We start from the raw sequence: 23644 nt of genomic DNA on the forward strand, positions 1-23644 counted from the left end.
GTAGAACTTTGACCCCCGCGCTCATAAACAGTCAATCTAGGGAAACAATTTCTGAAAAGAGGGAAAGATTTAAGAAAGATAAATCATTGCATATGATCGTTCAAGTACCCAGATGACAGAAATCGCGAGTAACGGAGTTAAATTATGAGCGCGAGTCTTGCAATTTTGTCAACAATCCCCAAGAACAATCGACAGAAAGGCGTTGAGCGGACACCTGGAATCGGACCTTTCCCATGACCCGAGTCGGTCTCGATTTTCCCCAAAACAAAAGAGAGACCAATCGGGAAGCGAGGAAGGGGACGAGGGGCCAATCGGAAGTCCGAATAGTGGAAAGAAAAAACTATAAAAATCCGAAATCCGAGGTCAGAGAGGGCTCTCCTCCGACTCCACGAAAGGTAGTGACTTCTCTTGTAGTGTGTCGTCGCAAAGAACTGTGGACTCCGCCGCTTATATCTTCCGATCATCCGCCGTGATCAGCAACAGCATCTCGTCCGCCCCGGGGCTACGACCGACGCCGAAGTTCTCACACTCCGCATCTTCAAGGGAAGAATCTAGTGAAGAACTGTCGATTGTCGATGTAAGCATAAATGTTAACAAATAAACGGCTTTTTTGTGTAAAACACTTGTTATCATTTGCCTCCTCCATCACAGCCCACATACAACCTTCCCTAAGGTTCATCCTGATGCGGGGTTAATAGCTCCCACCTAGGAGACGGCAACCTTACACATGTGCCGTGAAGTGGGTTTCAAGCCCCCTATTTCCCCCGAGTCGGCCATCTTACAAGGATAAGTGGTACAAAGTTACACAGGAAAAATGCATGGAATTCTTTAATGCTTGGAAAAAGAGGTGCAGAACTGTTGTAGACTTCATGGGCAGCACATCAAACAGACAAGGGCTGGTCATCACCAAGTTTTGAGGGACAAAAACTAAGAAGCTAATTGTCTCAAATTTGTGCGAACACTTTCTGTAAAATGTCAGTTTCAAATTTATACAATTATAATCAAACTGGTCACTTTAATTAACAATTATAAAATCTTTTATTAAATTTTCCCTATAAAGATGCTGAAAAAGTTTTTATATAAATTATAAAATATATTTTCTGAAATATAAACATATAAATTCTGTAATGTCTTTTATAGAAATTGTATAATTGCTTTGATAAAAGCAATTATTGCAGTTAAACTAGAGATTTAGCAAAAGCTTATGAAATTTACAAAAAATATATATTTATTTAGGCACATTTCTTCAATTGTAATTCTGAACATTAAATATTTTGATATTTATTTCATTATATATTACAGATTTAAAATTTCTATTTTAACTGCAGTCAGGAGATTTGTACAAATTTCATTCATCTGCAACAAATGATAAAAGTTCTTTAGGTTTATTTGTCCAATCATTAAAGCATTGACATTTCAAACTAGTCCAACAGTTCTGATATTCTTTTGCAGCCATTTTATAATCATAATAGGTAATAAGTTCTTTATTTCTGTAAATTTATAAACAGTTATAGATAATTTAAAATGTTTTGTGAATTAAATAAACATTTACCTCATTTGTTGATTTAATTTATGACTTGTATGATTTTTTAAAATAGAAATAAACTGTCGAAATAATTCTTTCTTGCAAATGCTAAGCCTGTAATTAAAATAATAATTAAATTATAATATATATAAATATTGAATGTTTGCTTAGACTACAAACTAATAATTATTAAAAATCTTAATTGACAAATTTATATATACACCAGTAGTCTACCATGGCTATTGTTTCTTTTCGGTAATCCAGTTTTAGGTAAAGAGATTATTATAGCTGTCTATTTGTTTTAAAAAGTTCTTTTTTCAAAATACTTCATGTAACTTAGTTATAATTTTTCCAGTTTTAACTAAGTCCTAAATTCAAGAAAATTGCTCATTTTTACCACAGCTGTAAGGACATATAATTGCCTCTGCAAAATAGAAATTATCATGGTGTGTTCAAAGTTTCTAGTCCTATTCACTTTCTGTACTTCTTAAACATCAAACTCGACAAATGTAGAAATTATCATACAGGATATGTGCTTAAAAAAGCATGGCAAAATTAACTTTCTTTGAATTGTTATTTTTGAATGCATTTCAGGTCTAAACCCCTCTTCAACAAGTTTTTAAAAAGTTTGTCAAGCTGTTGACAGTTCTTTAAAAATGCCCTGAGTAAAGTCACAAGGAAAATAGATATATTTTTAATTTAATAAAAGTGTAAAAAGTAAAATATGTCAAAATATCAATATATTTTATTTTTTAGTTTTAATTTTTTATATATAAAATCTATAACTTTGACTTCATCCAAGGAAAATTTGATTTTCTTTTATATTTTAGTTTTTTAAAAATTTAATATCATATATTTAGTGTTCAGCATAAGCCTTTTATTGGTTAATAATAAACTAAAAATATTTTTTTTTCTTGTGACTTTACTCAGGACCAGTTTTTTAAAGAATAGTCAGCAGCTGAGAGGCTTACATCTGAAATATATTCAAAAAATGACAATTCAAAGTAACCAGTTTTGTCATGCTCTTTTAAACAGATAAAAGTTTCATGTTAGAAGTTTATTTTATAAAGTTGAACCAATCATATTTGTTTCTTTATTGATGTTATGCACCCAACAAGAACACATTTGGTGTTTATCAGTCATATTGTTTTTGCTTCAGTACATGTGTTTGTAATCTTGCTTTTAGTTATTGTCTGTTAATTATTTAATTGTTAATGTGATGATATAATCTTCAATATCTTCAGAAAAAAACAAAGCAAAAACTTCAGTGACCTTTATGTTTGTTACATTTATACAACATAATGGGCTTGGATGCAAAAACATCATTTAATGTGTATGTGTTTATAATTATAACATCAGGTAAATATAATGTAAAATATGTCATTCACAAACTCTGTAATTATATATTTATAGACTATTTCATTTAATTTGTAATATTAGTTAGTTTTTTCAAATTTTGTATTTTCAAGTAACAATTGAAGGGCAGATTTTACAAATAAGTAACATTTCAAGCCTAACTCTATTTGTCTTATGAAAATTTTCAGTCTAACTTATGAAAATTATATTATTTTAAATTATATATAAAATTTTTAAAAAAATTCCATTTATTTGAAATAAGTATTTTAAATGAAAGTTATAATCTCAAATATCCTCTACAAAGAATATCAAATGTATTGAGTACTGTATGGAAAATGAGCTAACATTTTTATTACAAAATAATGAACTGAATTGATGAGAAACATGGTATAAAGGAACAGGAAATTTTCTGAAATTTCAGAAGAAATTTTAATATTCTTATGCAAACTAAATCATACCTATACTATTTATAAAATTAGCATTATAATACTATTATGAATGTGCTACTACATGTATATCAATATCCCAAAGCATGATGTATTGATAAGAAACCAAATGAGTGCCATAATTAATCGGGCTATCATTATGCTATAATCAATAATTAGAAACCAAGTACTGTAATTTGATACTAGAGGTAGACATTAGGTGCCATATGTCTACCTCAAGTAACAAATTATTTAGTTTCTAATTATTGTATTAATTATAGTGATCATTTGGCTTAGTGCTACTACACTATTGAAAACTAAAATTAACAAAAATTTCATTCTGAATTTTGAAAAAGTAGTATTACTGTAAGTATAAAATTGAAATGTGATATATATATTTTACTAAGTATTACCTGGCTATTGGTTTTTTCTGGCATTTTATTGTAACTCCTTGTCTTAATCCATTAACTGCAACTTCTAATGGTTTATTTGATACATCTGTCCATATAACTGCTATAAAACATGTTATTGTTATGTGATTTAATGTTGATAATTTCGTATTAATAAATTATAATTATAATTATGTAATGATCTAATAAAATTGATAAATATTTATAATAATCATACTTTCAATGCAGCAATAAATTTAATACTTTTGATTTCAATTCATAGGATTTGAGTTTAATTTGTTTTTCTTTTATATGTCTTTCTCAGAGTAAATTAGTTTTAAAAATTAACTATTTTTATAATTCAATTACACTTTTAACAATTAAAATAATGTTTACATCCCTTTAATCAATATTTATTCAAGATTTAATTTTATTATTATCTATACTCTATTAATATGACTTTCAGTTTAACTTTTATAAATCCTTAAACCAATATCTGCTGTTATTCTTTCCAGATTATTTTCCATCTTTGCTTAAAATAGTTTTGTCCCTAAACAATAGCTCTCTTCAAACATTATAGCTGTGCCTAAAAAGGACAAACTCTTTCTATTTCATCTGCAATGTTTAAAGTTTTTCGAAATTTGTTTATACTGTAGAATATATTTAACAATTTCATCTAAATTAATATCAATTCAGCACTATGACCTATAGAATCATTCCACCACCATCAACCTTTTGGAAACTATATCAATAATCCTTCAGAATTTTGAAAGTAAACAATTTGTCTTTATAATTTATGTAGATATTAGCCAAGCCTTCGATTTTGTAATTCCCAATCTCCTTCTCTCAATACTCAGAGATTACTTCAAAATTGATCCTGCTTTTCAATCCTGGCCTAATAATTACTACCTCCTTTGTACCTGTAAAATTAAACTTGGCAATTTCAAATTTTTGGATTTCTCTCCCTTTTGCAATATACAGCATGGTTCCACTTTAAGCAGCCTATTTTTTTCAGCATATTTAAACAATATACTTAGTCATATTACTTTGCCTATATTATCCTATTCTGATAATATTAAATTGATTAACCATGACCCTTATGTCCTTCAGTCTAATCTACTTTGTTTATCTTCCCTTTTAGAAAAAGCTAACCTAAAAATTTTAAAAAACTGTAGTCATGTGTTTTTCACTCATTCATAATCCTTAGTTGCCCACATTCTATATTTACAATAATTCCATAAAATATGTTAATTCTTATGACCTTGGAGTCATTTTTGATCCTAAACTTACTTTCAAAGGGCATGTTTAATTATTATCTCTCTAAATTTCTATTAAATCTCTGGCTATTCATAATGGAATTCTTTGGTGTTTTGCAAAACTATTTTCTCTAAAACAGTCTTATATTCCATTTATTTTGCCAACATTCAGTCTCTACTTGATTACTGTCTGCCAATATGGGCTATGGCTGCCTCTTCCCAATTACAAAAAATATTAAAAGAGTTAGATAAAATATTTCTAATTCTAAATAAACTCTCTAATCTTCCTTTTACCCCTAAAGCTAATGTCACTAGGTCCAGACTCGGAATTTCCAGTTTATTGAACATATCAAATACTTTGACCATTTACTTTTATACAAATGCTTCCATTTGTTCTGATTGGCTGTGCCTAAGAGTTCCACCATGAGTTTGGTCATAACAGGGGTGTCGTTTCCACTATGGAAAGTATGGAAGACTCCATACCTCACATTTTTGCAAGTATGATATTTCATACCTCAGAATATTGAAAAAATTATTTATAATTTAATGCAAGGCAAGCCAAGGCACTTGCTCTCTGTATGAAAACAAATTTTTTCCTTGGATGTTAACCAATTGAACTCTTACATAATCCAAAGTATCAAAATTTTTCTAACTCTAAGCAATGAATCACCATTTTGTGAAAGCAGGGTCTTGCTTTCACAAAATTCCATACCTCGACTTTTAAAGAACCCATGCTCATAACCAAACTTCTTTTTTTACCCCCATCTTTTAGGCTTTCCATTTCTTTCAGATCATTTTTCTATCAGTCTGTTCAGAATATGGGCTGTGTGAAACAATCTCTACATGAAGATTTTCTACATTTTAAACACATTTGTGAACAGTTACTTTATAATATATATTCGTTTTTATTTATGCTTATTTTTTTATTATATATATTGATTATTATCCTTTTTTATTTGTATTTTAATCTTTTGTTATGGGCATTATTTTTGGGGGAGGATATCAATGTCTTGTGACATTTCCTTTTGTATATGCAATTAATAAAAGAAACTAAATCTTTCAAAATATTACAGCAAATATATTAAAGCAACAAAATTAATTTATTGAATATAAAAACAATGAAACAGACTTCTGGAACTTTGTAAAACTTTATAGTAAAAATATTTTCATATTTTCTATATACCTAATTAATAATATAAAAGCCATCATGCGTGTGTTTGTGAATTCTCAATAACTCCTGCTATTTTTGTCCAATCTAAATGAAATTTTAGTCAATTTATTTTATGTTCTAACATAAAGTATAGGCTATTTAATTTATGAAAATATTAGCTATAAAAAAGTTTTATCAATTTCAGCTCAGTGACATCACTTACCTTAAGTTATATTTTTAAAAAATTTGGTAAATAGTGTAATTTTAAATTTACTTTATTAAATTTAAAATAATAGTCACACCATGTTGCTTTGTTTAAAGTTTAAAATATATTTTCAAATTGTTNAATCTACAACGAATAATTTATAATTCTTTTACCTGCCTGTTTTAACCATTCCTGTTCAAAATGTTTTTTATACCAAGACTTTGGAAGAATGGGAGGTTTAATCCATTCAAATTCTGTGCATTCTGTAAAATAAATCAGTATTGTGTTAAAAGTTATAATACTTTTAGTAAACACGATTTATACGAAACTTACCAACGTACGCCAAAACGCATAATAATATCCACGAGAATAAAATAAAATTGTTCATTTTCCAAAAATATTATTAATAAACTATTTTATATTGGGAGAAAAAATTACCAGAAGGTGAAGGCATTACTGCATTACATTCACTTTCCAATCTTTGACGACTATATTTAAATTGTAAATTTGATTGCAACAAAATTGGAACAGATTTATAATAATTTCCAGACTGAAGATTTAAATTGTTTGTTCTTTCTACAATTGCTTCATATAATGCTTCTCTACTAAATGGACACCTGCAAGTTTTTTGAAGGAAATATGAAATTCTTTTATTTGATAAAAGTTATATTTTGAGTATATTCCAAATTATATATAATATTAATCACCTTCCTATGATAATAGTTGAAAGATATATTGGTTTACAAAGAAAATGTGATATTAGAGCTCCTTGTAATCCGCAAACATTCCATTTAGCAATTTTATCACTGCAAGACATTGAAAGAGTTGGATCCCCACGACCAGGCTTTGTCCTCAATCTTCCCAAGATATGATAATTAATCCCTTCACCTTTTGGATCTTGAAGTCCATCAGAAACACATTTAGCACCTGTTCTAAAGATACAAAATAATTTTGTTTATAGCTCAAAATATTCCTTATGGTATTCTTTACAAATACTAGTTGAATACATTGAATATAGCTAAATAAAAAAGTTTATTAAATGATTCATAAAAATCTGATTAATTCTAAATAATTATTTAGAATAATTGAAATTGTTATTCATCTCTTGTTTACTTCAACAAATTGATAACTTACTATAAATGTCTCTGAATGAAATAAATTTAAAATTTTTAAGTATACTTAAAATTAACATTAAAAAAATGTTTTAGATAAAACTTTATTATTCTTTAATAAAGAATCCAAAATAGAAAAATAGGAGAGTTCCATTTCATGTGCTAAAGTTACTTCCACTCCCTGCCTCCTTATCAGGGCTCCCACCTCATAAAAAGGGGCAGGGGTGGCTTAATTTTTGTGAAACTGAAAGTGTCCCTTAAAAATAAAAAACTTTCATAATTTTTTAATTGGATGCATATTTTATGAGATATTCATCAGGGACATTATCTGAAATATATGTATTTTAAAAAAAGGATGTGTATTAGTTAGCTCTTTACTCTTTACTAAATGTCTTAAAGAAAAAGCCAATGGAAAAAGGCGTATCGGCACGTGAATAAACAGTGATGTTAAAGATTCCCAGGTGTTTACCTATGCACTCAGTAGTGAAGTAAAAAATAATTAAAAGTAGACACAGTTTCAGAATAAGTCAATTAAAATATATTATTGCACATTAATTATGTTCTGATGAACAGTATCAGCTACTTAATTAATTTGTAGAAATATTAGCCAGTCTTCTTGAAATCCCTATTCTTCTCAATTCTTCAATCTCTATTTTCTCACAGAAAGTAGTCCTTCATGTTTGACAGAAAATTTCTAGTTTTTATATATTATACATTTAAGATTAAAATTAACTCCTTTTAAGAAGGTAAATTTTGCAAGTTTAAATTGACATAAATGTTAATCAGTTATGAAAGAGCTATCTGAAGATTTAATTTAATTTGAAATGATTTTTATCTAATGTAACTAATGAAAGCATTAAATTTATTACAAGAAAAACATATATCTAAAAATTAGATTCTCACCTATAAATATCAATTTTACTTTTTAAATTATCATCACTTGTGCTTCCTTCGATATTTATATCTTCAATTTTTATTGATGAATTATTATTTTCAACTTCTGATTTCAATTTTTTAGAATATAGTGGTTCAATATCAGATGTTTCACATTTCCTCTTTTGAAAATCCTTCAGACAGTTTGTTAAATTATCTGGTATATTGCTATCTTTAAGAAATATTGAAGCATCCCCACCTTTAAATCAAATAAATAAATAAATAAATATATTTATTGATAATATTTGTAAATATTAGATTATTGTAATTTCCTGCAAATAACTTGTGGGTTTAAAAGTCAATTTGAAAGAAAATGCAGTTATGCACCAATGAGTAATTTGTTGATTATAAAATACAATTATAAGCAGGGCCAGCCCTAAGAATCTTGCTGCCTGTACAATTCCATACCTTGCATCCCCAGCCCAACCTCAAATTAATATTTGAAATTTTAAAAATAATTATGTTAAACAAGTTTTTTCTTGTCCCAAAGCTTGCCATTCCATGAAAATGTACATGTTGCATTGTCAGTTCAGCTGGCTCTGATTATAAGCTCACTCAACAGCTTTTTCTTTCTCTAAATTATCAAGAGTATCTTTAAAAGGTAGGAAAATCCTTTATGTTTTACATGTATTCATCTGCCATCATTATTTTTTCCAGAAATGATCAAAGAAACATATACATGTCTCATCTTTAGTTCTTTCCTGTTTTACATCAATCTAAGTTTTAATTGATATTATTAGACACTAACTTGTACATATTTTGAACTTGATAAATTTCCAATAATTTCTTCTTTTTACATAATAATCTCAGAAACTATTTAGAAACAGACTGTTGATTTCAACTTATAAGAGTTAAATAATCAACTCTCAAATCCATGTTATTGACTATTGTAGTCTATGTGCAATTTAGCAAAATCAATAATGATGTTAATGGAAATTACTTTATGAATAATTTACTTTATATCTGTTAAGGCAATTATTCATGCCAAAAATAACATCTACATTGCTACAGTATTTTGGACTCTTCTTGATCCAAGGTAAATCATCAAACGTCAAGTATACTACAGATATTATTGGCATTAAAATTTTTTTTTTTTTTTTTGAATGTTGAAAATTTGGATCAGTGTTCAACTGATAATAAAAAAAGTCCTATAAAAATAATATTAAACCTGACCTGCAGTTTAAAAAAACTGTAGACCTATAAATTTCCACTGTTGTCTGTCCATCTTTCCTTAATCTCAAGAATGGAGTTAGATAGATGAAATCTGAGACCAGATATGGAAACCTTAGAGGCAGGAAGCCCCAGATAACTATATATGAACTTCTGATGCAAACCAGAAATCACATTGTTTCAATTCAAAACTTTTTCCCTGAAAGCAGTTAATAGATGATTCTATTCTTAAAGGAAAAGTATGATGTACGGAAGCAAGCCACAACTAATTTGAAATGGAGAGCATATATTTTAAATTAAATAAATTAAAAGTATGATTAAAAATTGCAGTCTGGCATTGATGATTTCAAAATAAATAATTGCTCATTACTATCATTATTGTTATTTAATAAACAGAAATGAGAGGTATTTTTTTTTGTTGATTTTTAAACAGAAATGAAATGAAACAATAACAAATTTTGTCATTCAGTGCCATTTTGTATTTTCAACATAATGTAATTTAAATACTTTTATCTCAAATAGAGCATTTTTTTCTGTTTTGGTTATTTTATAACTATATCTACAATATAACAAAAAAAAAAAAAACACAATATCTAAGATGATATCTTTCAACTGCATACAGGTTAAGTGGCACTTTCAATAACTTCAGAAATGTGACTTATGCAGCCTTTTTATTTTTATTCTAGAAATTTTCTGAAGAATTCAAGCTTATATGAGTTATATGCAGATTACAATATACAAATATTCTGTATCATTTTTGTGAGTAAAAACTACAATTATTACAAATTCTTCAAAGACTTGCTTGTTATAGATGAATGGCAAATAGCAAATTTTTAACATATTTCATCCATATTTTTAAAAACAGATGTTTGATATAAGAATTTACTAAAAATATTTTAATAATTAAAACAATATTATATAATTAATATATTTAATTTAATAAATACATATTATGTATTGTATTTGGAAATTTTACATTATGTTTAAATATTAATCAAAAAAAGCTGATAAAATAAATGAAATATTTGTAGTTTACAGTTATTTGTAATTAGTTATTTGTAGTTTACAGTTATTTGTAGTTATAGATTTTATTTGATATTTTTAAAAATCATAACCAAGAAGTCAAGGCCTACAACTAACCTAATATCTAAAACCAAAACTATATAAATAAGAAACTTAGCAGAAAAAGTAAAAAAATAATAATAATTTTAGAAAGAAAAAATGTTTTTAAAATATGATTAATGTATATTGTGTATAATGTATATAATGTATTGAGGGTAATTTTACTTGAATTAGATTGGTATTAATAATTGTTATACATTTTATTATATTTCATATCCGTAATCAAAATTAATATAATCCAAAATATAATTTTAACGTGTTATAATCGGTTTAACAGAAAAAATATTCTATTCTAAAAGTATTGCATGCATACATAATCCATTATACATATTTTATTACAAAATTTTATATAATACAATACTTACAAGGTGTATGACAGCATCCCCACCTTTAAATCAAATAAATAAATAAATAAATATATTTNGATTGCTTTCCTTCTAATAATAATTTTATTTGATGGTATAAATACCTAAAATTAAATTTAGAAAATTAAACATTTAAAATTTTTATTATTAAAATTCTTGTATGTATAATAATAATATAAAAACCTCAGAAATGCTCTTCTGGTTAATATTTCAGCATGGCTATCATTCACAACATTACCTAAAATTTAAAATACAATATATATATTATTATATATGTATACATTTGTTTTTCTGAAAAAATACATAAAAAGTAACTTATTTGAATACTACTTTGAAGTTAGAGCTTACATAACTTAAATATCAGAGAAGTTTTTATTTATTTATTTTAGCTACATTAGGAAAAGTTTGATTGAGACTTTTTGATATATATTCCATATCAAAGTTATATATTTATTTTATTTTATTTTATAAATATTTCTTCTCTTCATTCTATGATGCTTGATCTTATTATTCACCATATAGTAAACCTCATTATTTTGATATCGAATAATTCTAAGTATTGTGAAGTCAAGTCTAGTTCCCGACCAAGAAAATTGGATTTTGCATATATTTTATTTCAGATAATTTGAAATATGCATACAATGAAATTCAAAGTCATTATCTGGTCCAGTGACCCACAAAAATATTGTTTAATTCAAAATCTTTCATCATATTATGTATTTATAAAGAAAGTTTCCATGTTCAAGTAACAGTTTTGTTTTTGGTATTACCAATTACACATTGTTGATTTATTGGGCAGCCATTCAAGGTCATTTGGACATTATCCACATTGCCAATGCCTGAGAATTTTTTAATTTTTTTCTTTATGAAATAAAACTATTTGGCATTTAATTATTTTGGATGGTTTTTGGAATTATTGAAACAATAGATTTTTGCAAAGTCCATTAAATACATGTACTGTACATATTCACAATAGAATGAGTACATAGCTATAGTTGTTATAGCTTAGTTTCATCAGATTACATGATTTCATAATTTTGAACTCAAGACAGTGAATTCTTCATAGAACTATCCATTGGTCCTCTGGATGAAATTTGCAAATAATTCTTATTAAAGCACTTAAGCTTGTTTTGTACATTACTTTCAGGTCTTGCTTTGGATGCAGTTTTATTGTTTTCATTAAGTATATGCCAACTAATGGTTTTTTGAAATAGCTTACATTTCTAATAATAACTTGTAATATTAACACATTTGTAACCAAATAGGTGAAATTATATAAGGTAATGTCATAATTTTATTTGAGAATTACAAAAAAAAAATTTGATTTGAAAAAGTTCAGATAATTTGAACCCAGATAATTCAAAGTGTTTTTTTTTTTTGGTCCCTTGAGTTTCAAAATAACAAGCTTTTACTGTAATCCACAGAGATATTGACTGCAAAACTGTTACCATAGGGTATGTTCATAAAGTCAAATGAGTTAAATGAGAATGATGTCATCATTATTCTTACTTTCGTTAGACATTTTGACCAATTCGTTTACAACAAAATGATTGTTTATAAAATCAAAGATATGAATGTTGCTAGTGCAGTCTTATTTGAAAAATTTTTCTTAGATTGCTTCAGATGGACAGTTATTTTTATCATTTCACCTTTTAATCCACAATTTAAACACTTGAGTAGATTTAGAAACATTGATATTGCAGGGTGCCATTTTCTTAAGGAAGTAAACTCTTTCCTTTGTGAATTTTGAATTTTGTTAGGATTTCATTTGAGATGTCACCAACATTGAGCATGAGTACCAAATGAAATTTGTACATTATGACTGACTTGTTAGTACTGTGTTTAACTCATTCAACTTCACAAATATATCCGTAGATCATTTAAATTTCATTAAAAGTTTTTTATACATTCTTAATCATAAAGAACAATTTATTTAAATAATAATTACCATCTGGACTTAAATCTTTAGCTCCTAAACATTTGGATCCTGTTGCCAATGCAATAACGTGCGGTTTTCTTCTTGATAAATCTGTTATTTAAGGATTCATTTAGAATAAAATTGTCGTATTACAATGTAAAATGTCTCAAAATTAACATTTTATAAATAAAGTTTTCTCATTAAAAATAATTCATATTAAGTAAGCACATTTTACCATTTTCTGAATCAAACGTAATCAGAATTGCTGCTAATAAAGTCCATTCTTTTCCATTTCTAGGTTTCCCTGTTTTAGGTAATTTTTCATAATGTTCATAACAAGTCTGAGCTACGATATCAGCGAACTCTTTATTATTCATTATTAAGTGTTAAGTTAGATGAATTCAATTTAATGCAATATTTAAAAATTCACTAATACTTTTACTCAAAAATTACAAAATAAGTAAATAAAAAGTAACGTTTTATATACTTTCACATTAAAACAATAATCTGTATTTCTACTCTACCCACATGTAAACACTATGAACACGTGGATCGCGATACACTATCAGCGCCCTCTGAATTTTGTTTTTCTGAAACAGATACGTACTTGAATAATTTTTTTTAAAATATTAGGATTTAAAATAATGTGCTAAAACTCTGATCAAATGTATAGAGTTAGACAAATTTTTAATTGCATTTAATTCATTTTAGGTAAATATTTTAAATAAAAATTGTTACAATGATATTTTCACATTTGAAAATATCAAACTTGACAATCATATTACGTTATAATATATTTAAAATATTGTTGTTAAAATTTAATGTAGCCCTTAACATGGAATTTATTTACTGAATATGAGAAGACAGATGTTCAAATATTTTCAGTTTATAAATCTAGCTATCGACAAAAGAAGAATATTCTTTTGATAGCACTAATTTATTTTTACAGAATTTTATTAATAATTTAAGAAAAGGCAAAATAGTAAATATGGGGCTTTTTCAATCAAAAGTAAATCATAGTATTTTTAAAATTACAAGTTAAAATTTTATAAGTAAAAATGAGTAAAAATGTCTCAGATTATATACTAATTGGCGAGATTTTATTGCTTTATTTTAGGAATCAGATGATGAGTTTTCACTAGATTTTCCAAAAAAATTTTTAAGCAAGGTAACGTTTTCGTTCTTTATATTTTTCTAAAAATAATAATTGAAAATAAAGAAACCATTTAAATTTTGATAGATTGTAATTTTCTCTGAATCGAACGAAGATTGCAAAAAAGTTAAACATGTAAAAAGTTCTATATCTTACATTACATTAAAAACTTACCATCAACAGAAACAGAGAAATGTGGAAGAGTTCGCAGCACATGTGAAATTTTATGTTTTGTTTAATGATAGAAAACCAGAGAAAATGCAGCAAACAATATATTCGAAGAAAGTGCATATGTTCAAAACTAGTAGCCAATCAGATGTAGGAGTAAATGAAAAAACAGTAAATAATCATTGGATAAATGTTTCCCGTTCTTATGATTCTAAAACAGAGGAAGAAACCGAAATTTCAGAAGATGAAAGTAATTATAATTCAAGAACGTACAGAGTCTATCGAAAGCAATATCAAAAACCTGTTTTGGAAAGAAAGCCAAATGAATTAAATTATCCTTTAATAATTTACAAAAAGTCCGCTTCAAGAATGTGTGGTAAAGAAAATAATATCAGTACAATTTCTTCAATTAAAATGTATATAATTAATAAAATTTTAAAGTTAAATATTAAAAGTATTTTTATATAATTATAGAATCTCGTGAAGATTCTCCAGCTTCAAAAAGAAAGACTCCAAAGAAACAAATCACAGCTTTCTCAAGTTTTGAATCTGTTGCTTATGATAATGGTAAATTTCATAATATTGGAAGTGAAGGTCGAACATTATGCGATTCTGGAACTGAAGTGACTGAGAGTGCTGTTGAGAGTGATAGACCCATTTGGTTCGAAGGAACATTTAAAAACATAAGTCAGAAGAAAAATAATAACAATAAAAAGGCATAAAATTATGAAACATAACATGTCGTCAATAAACAAATCTAAAAGATAAATAAAATCATTTATTTTATGTATTTTCATTTTTACTCTTTATACATTATAGATTTACTTTGAATAATTCTGGCGATATTTTAAATAAAATATTGAAAATTCAATTGTCCATGTTCATCATATTTATTAATTTAAACAACATACCGATAATTGTTTATTTTGTTTTGTATTAGCCGGTGATGCTTGGCTTATCTAAATATCAATGTCATCGAACAGATTCCAAAATTACACGTGGTTTTGTTAAACGTTAGTACTCATAGTAGTTACTGTAGTGACTATATAGGCTACATTAAAAGATATTTTGATACTATATAAACATAGACGACGTCGTCGTTTCGTTACATTATTGTTTATAACATCAAAGATGACGACAATTTCCTCTATAGCGATTTTGCTACATTGTATGATTATAGGCCTACAATAACGTATAAATGGACTATCTATATTCATGCCGTTCTTATCCCGAACAGTTTGTAGATATCTATCCTTTTCGAATGCTTGAGCTGAGGCAGTTCTATCACAGAGTGTAGTAGTCACCTACGACAAGGTTCTCTGATTCATCTCTAAGGAGATAGAATTCTGTGCTTACTACATCGGGCTAATTGTAGGGTTTTAGAAGAACCCTACAATTTCCTCACTCCCTAGAAATGAAAAAGACGCCATCAAGAGGAAATAGAGTCTCGACCGAAACAACTTGAAAGGTTAAAAATCTACAAAGTCTTCGGGAAAAGAACGGTAGTTAACTTCAAGGAGACAGACTCTATTTCGTCAGACTGGAGAGCATATAAAGTCATAAGTAAAGGTTTCTTATTCCAATAGTAAGACTAGTAATAATATTTATCACGTCTTTCTTAATTATCCACAACTAACAGAGACCCAGATTAAAACAGTTCTCTTTATTTCGCATATTTAAGAATGCATTTCGGATTGGTAATTTTCTAATCCCTAGTCGGGCTCACGGCTTCAGCGTTTAAAGTTGTTGTCTACAACACAACGAACAAAAGGTTTGTTCATCTTAATATACTTTTGTTATCTACAATGATGGATATAGTGCACAATTTGTACAAATGGTATAGTTTCTACATATCAGTCTCTTGCGCTTGCTGGCATGTTTTCTTTGTCTATTTCTGATGGGCAAATGGAACGCTTCTTCTATTTCTCACAATTATTAACTCCATATTACCTTTTAGAAGGATTTTAACTTCAATATTGTGGTTCATAATATAACAAAGGTCAAAATGTGGTTTTTCATTGTAAATATTTTCATAAGTTGAAACCAAAGTTTTCACAAATAAACTTAACTAGGAGAAATTATTTATTGTGATATCGTCACAATGCCGGGCTACAATTTATAATCATATTTTTAAATAATTTAATTTAAAATATATGTTCACCGCAAATTATTAGTTGCTTGCCCTTATACATCTTACTTTTCCTTTAACAATAGAGTCGTGATGGTCGTCTATCTAACACCTTTCAGAGGAAAAATTTTGAATTAAAATAACGTGACTTCTGGTTTTCATCATAAGTTCTTATATAGTAAAGGTGGGCCTCTTGCCCATAAGGTTTCCATATCTGATCTCGGATTTCATTTATCTAATTCCGTTCTCGAGATTAAGAAAAAACAGACGGACGAACGAACGAACGACAGTGGGAATTTATAGGTTTACAATTTTTTTTTCAAATTGCAGCCCAATTAACTTGTTTTGAAATTTTCAAATTGTAAATGAACTTTTAAACGGTTTTTACAAACGTTATTTTAATTTTCAGTTGATTTTAATTTTAGTTTTAGTTTGTTTTAATGTGAATGCAGGAGTTTTGATTATTATTTTTAGTTTTAATTTATTTAGTATTATTTATTTAATTTTGCATTAATTTAGGCCGCATTTTTTAATTCTTAACTACAATTGTTTTAATTAATTGCGACTTTTTATCGATCTCTTTCTCTCTCGCGTTCGTTTTCCCCCTTTATCGCGGCGGCTCCGCCGCCGTCACGTGACATCTCTCGTCTCCAAACCGCTCCGGTGTCGAGGCTGGCAGTCGGAAAACAGGAAATGCCGCCATGACAGTCCACATATATGGACGTTAACCCGCGCGTCGGTTTTCCCCGTTTATCGCGGCGGCTGCAGGCGCTCGCGTCGTCACGTGACATCTCTCGTCTCCAAACCGCTCCGGTGTCGAGGCTGGCAGTCGGAAAACAGGAAGTGCCGCCATGACAGTCCACGCATGTGAACTTTAACCATTTTTTATTTAAATATTATATAATATTTCTAAACAAATCAGCCTAAAAAATTATATAGTTGTCTAAAGAGAACCAAGGCTTCATTAATTAAAAATACGAACGAATTGACATCTATTTTGCAAATTAATTAATTAATAATAATGAAAATGATGATGCAGAACAACGGGATAAATCTCCGAGAGCTGAAACAATAAAATTGAGTGCCGACTCGCCGAGTCATTTTAGGGTTTCATTTAATGAATCAGTTCATTCGCGATCTACTCCTAGTCTATTCGCGAAACAGCTGATAAACTTATTGATATCGTATGAGTAAAAGGGAGGGTGACATCATTGCTTACCTCGAGCTAACACACCCACGCTTATGAAAGTTTGTTGTTTATAGTAGAATTTATGATATATAGCACATTTAGCTATATACAAATCGTATATTTCATATATTCGAATTTAATAGATGTTTGTGTTGGTAAGTTTATTTAATGTATATATATAGTGTAGTAACAGTAGAAATTCATATTTAGCATAAATAGTGTCATTTTTCAAAAATATAATTAAATTAAAAAATGAAACTATATGTAATGCAGATATATAATATAAAATATGATAGCAAAAATAAACAAATAAATTATATCTGTTCAGCAATTATATAATCCTAATAAAATGCATGTCCAAATACTTTACCATCAATAAATATCTACTTGATATATGGAGAATAATCATTTTCACACAAAGTATAAACAAATAAAAAATTTATCATTGATATAAAAATTTGTATCTATTATTATATCAATCATTTAAATTTAAGATATTCAGATGTAGTGTTTAACTAAGACAGAACAGCTTCATTTTAAGCTGTGGTTCGAAATCCGAATGAAGGCTTGATCGTCACAAAGTATGGAACTTGCATTCCCCAAAAAAGTCTTTAACCATTGACTGGAAAAAGAATCGCCTGAAATTGTTGTGATCATGGGTTGTAGGTTTATGTTGACTCTGAGTCCTGGTTTGGCCAAACTGCTTTTCATCACTAATTTTGCCACTGATATAACAGAGTTAATTTAAAAAGGAAAATACTATGATAATTTAAATTGTAAGTCTGCAATTCAAATATAGAAACAAAGTACAGTAGAATCTTTTTAATGAATAATGAATATTGTTTTCAGTTATTAAATGTTTTGGAATTAGTAAATTGCAAAACTTGTAAGTTAAAACACACTATAAAAACTTTTGCTTATTATAATCATACTTTTAGTTATATTGATAATCTTCAGATAAATAGGCAAAAACGTGTTTTATTATTATTTTTATCAATATGTGACCAGTAATGGACAATTATCAGTTATTGTTATCTGTCTTAACCAATGCTTTAAGCTTTAAAGACTTCATTTTAATTGTAATTTATATGCGGTATAGTATAAATAGTATAAATTATTGACACTTTTTACTTCAATAATATGTTACCTGATGCTAAAGACAGTTCTGAAAAAACTAACAAGCCAATAACACTAGATAAATTACTATTAATAATAATAATAATAATTACAGTTGATAAAATTTCTTGTTTAAAGGAACATAATGCTAAGAAGTCATTCTCTTCCACAGCCCTGGCAGTTTTGCCTTTTTGTCAGTCTTTTCCACAGCATGACAGTTTTGGCAGGTAAACCTGGACAGTTTTGTCAAGATTTGTTGGGAAGGTCACCAAGCATATGATAAACAAGCACTGCCTTAGACATGTCAAGACCCTCAAAATCTATAAATCAATGCATAAGGGAAACATTGTCAACTAGAAGGATCTAATTATGATATTGGATTCTTGAAAATCCTAGTTGCAGGTCTAGCAACAAAATGTGACATGTATTTTGTTACTAATTTTTGTTTTTTTTTTTAGTTTTTTGTACATCACAGCAATGTAGCAAATTGTAGAATTTTTTATTTTTTATATTTAAACATGCTCAGTATTTATATACTTTTGTTCTATTTCCATTAGTGTTTGTAAATGTTTGATTTTTGGCATTAACCTGATAAAGATAAATTAAATATGACTGAAACATTATTTTTTTCTAGTTTAATAAACCTTTTTTGTTGCTCTACAAAGTTGTGTATAAATGATTGAGTTATATACTAAAGTAGTTACTTTATGAATTATTTGCAGTTGTTAGGCAAAAAAGAGTACAATAATTCTTTGCTGACAAACAAATCCATTTTATAAACATAAGTATTTTGTAAAATAATCAAATAATAGACTCCTTCAAAATTTTATTAGCATTACTCTTTTATTAATGAATACTATAATTATTGCAAATCATATTAATCAAATTTTTGAAATAATGATTGTAACTTTGATCATATCAAGTGAATTCAATATTTAAAATTAATAAATTAACATATCTTGCAATTTATGTAAACTAATAATTTTGTAAATTATAATATAATAAATTATTAAATTAATAAAAATTTGATTTTTACAGTGTCTGAAATAAATAAACAATAGAAAGAAAATGGGAGACATTAAGACTCAAATATTTTATTTGATTGATGAAGCCATTCGTGTAGACAGTGTAGGTCAAATAGATGTAAGTACATGTACTACAAAGTTGTGAATATATATTTTTTATATTTATGAAACTGGAGGAACATAAAATATTGTTTTAAATTTGTCTTTTTATGATCTAGGTAAATTCAATTAGTTCATGATATACAGGGTGTATCAGAATGATGTTTTAAAAATTTGGGGAATTTAGGGGATGAAATTTTGAATGTTTTGATATAAGGAACCTATAGCTGGAAATTTGAACTAAAGTGTCTACAGCGGTAGGAAGTGCTTGACCGCCCTTCACTTTGGTAGATACCCTTCCGTGCATTGATGTCATGTTATTGCTGCAGATGGAAGACTGTAAACACACAACTATAGTGGTCTAACTGAGCCTGTGTACAGGGCGTTGTGTACTTAGTGCTTGTTGTCCTTCAGGTCACCCCTTGCATCCACTGGCGCTGTGCTGTAAACATACAGCTAGTCAACGTGAGTCTCTTGTGTATGCAACACCTGTAGGAACAGTTCATGAACTTACAGAGTGCATCTTTACAGCATTTAATACCATCAGAGGGGAGCATGGCATCTTACAGAGGTCGGACAAAACATGGTTCATCATTGCACATTATTTAACGAAGTTGGTGGTCCTCACATTGAACGTTTACTCTAAAGTAGTACAGTTACTGATTCGATATACAGTTTGATTGTATTCTACTGTTTTGTCAATAAAACTTGTCATAAATACTGTAATTTGCTGTTTCATTCAGCATACCGACTGCATAGAACGTGCAAAGTGCTGTAGAAACTTTATATCACATTTCCGGCTATAGATTCCTTATATCAAAATGTTCAGAATTTCATCCTCTACAATCCCCCAAATTTTTAAAATGTCATTTTGATACACCCTGTATAAGAGAGATTTTTAACTAATAGATAATAAAATTATTAAAAAAATGAGTATTTTCTAAATACTGGTTTTATTTGAATAACAGCTGTGGCTACTACAGTAGAGCGTCGATTATCTGACTCAATTGGGGACTCAGGTTGGTTGTATAACTGAAAAAATCGGATAACCGAAAACAATGAAAAAAATACATTATTAATATAGTATATTAGGATATCCCATGTAATTAGTATATCGCTATTAACCAACTTTGCATTGAATTTTCATCGATGTTTAGCCAAACAAATTTTTTTTTTTAAATAATAATTGTTGCTATTGTAGCGTTAAAAATTATTTTAAAATTATTTTATTGCTCACAAAACAAACAACCACTCATAATTAGAAAATTAAGTCTCGTTTAAATACTGGCCTCCCTTCAATGGTTGAGCCGGTGTTGCCAGCTAAAACACGCAAAAATTTAACAAAAATAATATTAAAGTATCCAAGACATAGCCAAATATTGTAGTGCCACATCACTAGCAGACATTTGAAATTTGCCTACTAGAACGGTCAGTTAACCGATGTGACGGTTAATCGGGAGTCGTACAATCGATGCTCTACTGTATTTAAACTACATATTTTTTCTGCAGTTGCTATTCAAGGTTGCTAACTGTTTGAGTGCAATTATTACATCCTTTGCACTTACCCATGTGATGTTCATCTTAATAAAGTATTCAAATATTTATTTATGAAAGTTTGATTTTTAAAGCAAACTATACTTGAAATGGTAACTGGTTACTTTCTATATACAGGAAATCCTTGTTAATTCAAACTTGGATAGTTCAAAATCATGTTAGTTCATAACTGTACTATTTGTCCTGGCTTCAGATATAGAGATTTACATTTTGAAGAATTCAGTTAGTTTGAAATACTGCTACTTTGAAATATGAAGTGAAAATTCTGTCCAAAATGTGATATGCATATGTTAACTCATACATTTAGATCAACATTCACATACTCCATACTTCAGAATTGTTCATGGTCTATTTTCATTTTAATCTAATCAACATGGTTTTGCTTTTACAATAACATATTTTGGGTGTCACCCTAAAATACTACCCCTTTTTTCTTATCTCATAAAATATGGCTTGGTTTCAGGTTTGTAAGATTGGACTAAAAGTAACAGAATGATATATTTGTAGGACTCCATGATACTAGATTTGGTCATCTTACTACTTTTTGGCTGCTTTAAAAATAATTTAGGCAACATTTTTGAGAATTCTGCTTTACTTTTTATAAAACCTATCTAGCAATCTGTGAGGTTCTCATCTGACACGTCAATAAACAAATCTAAAAGATAAATAAAATCATTTATTTTATGTATTTTCATTTTTACTCTTTATACATTATAGATTTACTTTGAATAATTCTGGCGATATTTTAAATAAAATATTGAAAATTCAATTGTCCATGTTCATCATATTTATTAATTTAAACAACATACCGATAATTGTTTATTTTGTTTTGTATTAGCCGGTGATGCTTGGCTTATCTAAATATCAATGTCATCGAACAGATTCCAAAATTACACGTGGTTTTGTTAAACGTTAGTACTCATAGTAGTTACTGTAGTGACTATATAGGCTACATTAAAAGATATTTTGATACTATATAAACATAGACGACGTCGTCGTTTCGTTACATTATTGTTTATAACATCAAAGATGACGACAATTTCCTCTATAGCGATTTTGCTACATTGTATGATTATAGGCCTACAATAACGTATAAATGGACTATCTATATTCATGCCGTTCTTATCCCGAACAGTTTGTAGATATCTATCCTTTTCGAATGCTTGAGCTGAGGCAGTTCTATCACAGAGTGTAGTAGTCACCTACGACAAGGTTCTCTGATTCATCTCTAAGGAGATAGAATTCTGTGCTTACTACATCGGGCTAATTGTAGGGTTTTAGAAGAACCCTACAATTTCCTCACTCCCTAGAAATGAAAAAGACGCCATCAAGAGGAAATAGAGTCTCGACCGAAACAACTTGAAAGGTTAAAAATCTACAAAGTCTTCGGGAAAAGAACGGTAGTTAACTTCAAGGAGACAGACTCTATTTCGTCAGACTGGAGAGCATATAAAGTCATAAGTAAAGGTTTCTTATTCCAATAGTAAGACTAGTAATAATATTTATCACGTCTTTCTTAATTATCCACAACTAACAGAGACCCAGATTAAAACAGTTCTCTTTATTTCGCATATTTAAGAATGCATTTCGGATTGGTAATTTTCTAATCCCTAGTCGGGCTCACGGCTTCAGCGTTTAAAGTTGTTGTCTACAACACAACGAACAAAAGGTTTGTTCATCTTAATATACTTTTGTTATCTACAATGATGGATATAGTGCACAATTTGTACAAATGGTATAGTTTCTACATATCAGTCTCTTGCGCTTGCTGGCATGTTTTCTTTGTCTATTTCTGATGGGCAAATGGAACGCTTCTTCTATTTCTCACAATTATTAACTCCATATTACCTTTTAGAAGGATTTTAACTTCAATATTGTGGTTCATAATATAACAAAGGTCAAAATGTGGTTTTTCATTGTAAATATTTTCATAAGTTGAAACCAAAGTTTTCACAAATAAACTTAACTAGGAGAAATTATTTATTGTGATATCGTCACAATGCCGGGCTACAATTTATAATCATATTTTTAAATAATTTAATTTAAAATATATGTTCACCGCAAATTATTAGTTGCTTGCCCTTATACATCTTACTTTTCCTTTAACAATAGAGTCGTGATGGTCGTCTATCTAACACCTTTCAGAGGAAAAATTTTGAATTAAAATCACGTGATTTCCGGTTTATACCGGGCATATGTATACGGTTAATCGGAGGCTCCCTCTTGCCGTATAGTTTTCATATCTATTCTCCTTTTTCATCTATCTAACTTCATTCTCGAGATTAA

The 23644-nt window shown here is 28.3% G+C and overlaps 3 protein-coding genes across 3 annotated transcripts in view; 2 read left to right on the plus strand and 1 right to left on the minus strand.

Moving 5' to 3' along the window:
* Positions 1-1241: 1241 nt before the first annotated feature.
* Positions 1242-13491, minus strand: LOC111631165 (tRNA-specific adenosine deaminase 1-like). Its single transcript, XM_023375364.1, has 11 exons — positions 13162-13491; positions 12957-13037; positions 11192-11246; positions 11074-11112; positions 11009-11031; positions 8322-8550; positions 7014-7238; positions 6745-6923; positions 3720-3819; positions 1553-1639; positions 1242-1490 (listed from the first exon to the last, which is right to left on the minus strand). The coding sequence occupies exons 1-11, from the start codon at positions 13301-13303 to the stop codon at positions 1349-1351; spliced, it is 1302 nt and encodes a 433-aa protein (XP_023231132.1). The 5' UTR covers positions 13304-13491; the 3' UTR covers positions 1242-1348.
* Positions 13492-13730: 239 nt separating this feature from the next.
* On the plus strand, positions 13731-15082 carry LOC111631175. Its single transcript, XM_023375377.1, has 4 exons — positions 13731-13935; positions 14044-14094; positions 14167-14623; positions 14722-15082. Exons 1-4 carry the CDS (start codon positions 13915-13917, stop codon positions 14967-14969), a joined length of 777 nt encoding a protein of 258 aa, XP_023231145.1. The 5' UTR covers positions 13731-13914; the 3' UTR covers positions 14970-15082.
* A 2091-nt stretch (positions 15083-17173) lies between these two features.
* The window catches only part of LOC111631170, a 39588-nt gene continuing 33117 nt past the window's right edge, over positions 17174-23644 (plus strand). Inside the window, exons 1-2 of the mRNA XM_023375372.1 lie at positions 17174-17719; positions 19719-19823. Of these exons, the coding sequence (XP_023231140.1) occupies positions 19749-19823 (75 nt within the window). The 5' untranslated portion in view covers positions 17174-17719; positions 19719-19748. The remainder of the gene's footprint in view (positions 17720-19718; positions 19824-23644) is intronic.

Source organism: Centruroides sculpturatus, unplaced genomic scaffold (genome assembly GCF_000671375.1).
Source record: "Centruroides sculpturatus isolate CEXI.00-Female unplaced genomic scaffold, Cexi_2.0 scaffold641, whole genome shotgun sequence".
In the NCBI taxonomy this organism is placed as follows: domain Eukaryota; kingdom Metazoa; phylum Arthropoda; class Arachnida; order Scorpiones; family Buthidae; genus Centruroides; species Centruroides sculpturatus.

Coding starts and splice junctions, on each gene's coding strand:
- LOC111631165 (XM_023375364.1), bottom strand. CDS start 13,303: ATGAATAATAAAGAGTTCGCTGATATCGTAGCTCAGACTTGTTATGAA. Junction 11,113..11,191: donor ACCAGAAGAGCATTTCTGAG/GTTTTTATATTA, acceptor ATTTAATTTTAG/GTATTTATACCATCAAATAA. Junction 6,924..7,013: donor TCAACTATTATCATAGGAAG/GTGATTAATATT, acceptor AAAAACTTGCAG/GTGTCCATTTAGTAGAGAAG.
- LOC111631175 (XM_023375377.1), top strand. CDS start 13,915: ATGGGGCTTTTTCAATCAAAA. Junction 14,095..14,166: donor CAAAAAAATTTTTAAGCAAG/GTAACGTTTTCG, acceptor AAATTTTGATAG/ATTGTAATTTTCTCTGAATC. Junction 14,624..14,721: donor GTCCGCTTCAAGAATGTGTG/GTAAAGAAAATA, acceptor ATATAATTATAG/AATCTCGTGAAGATTCTCCA.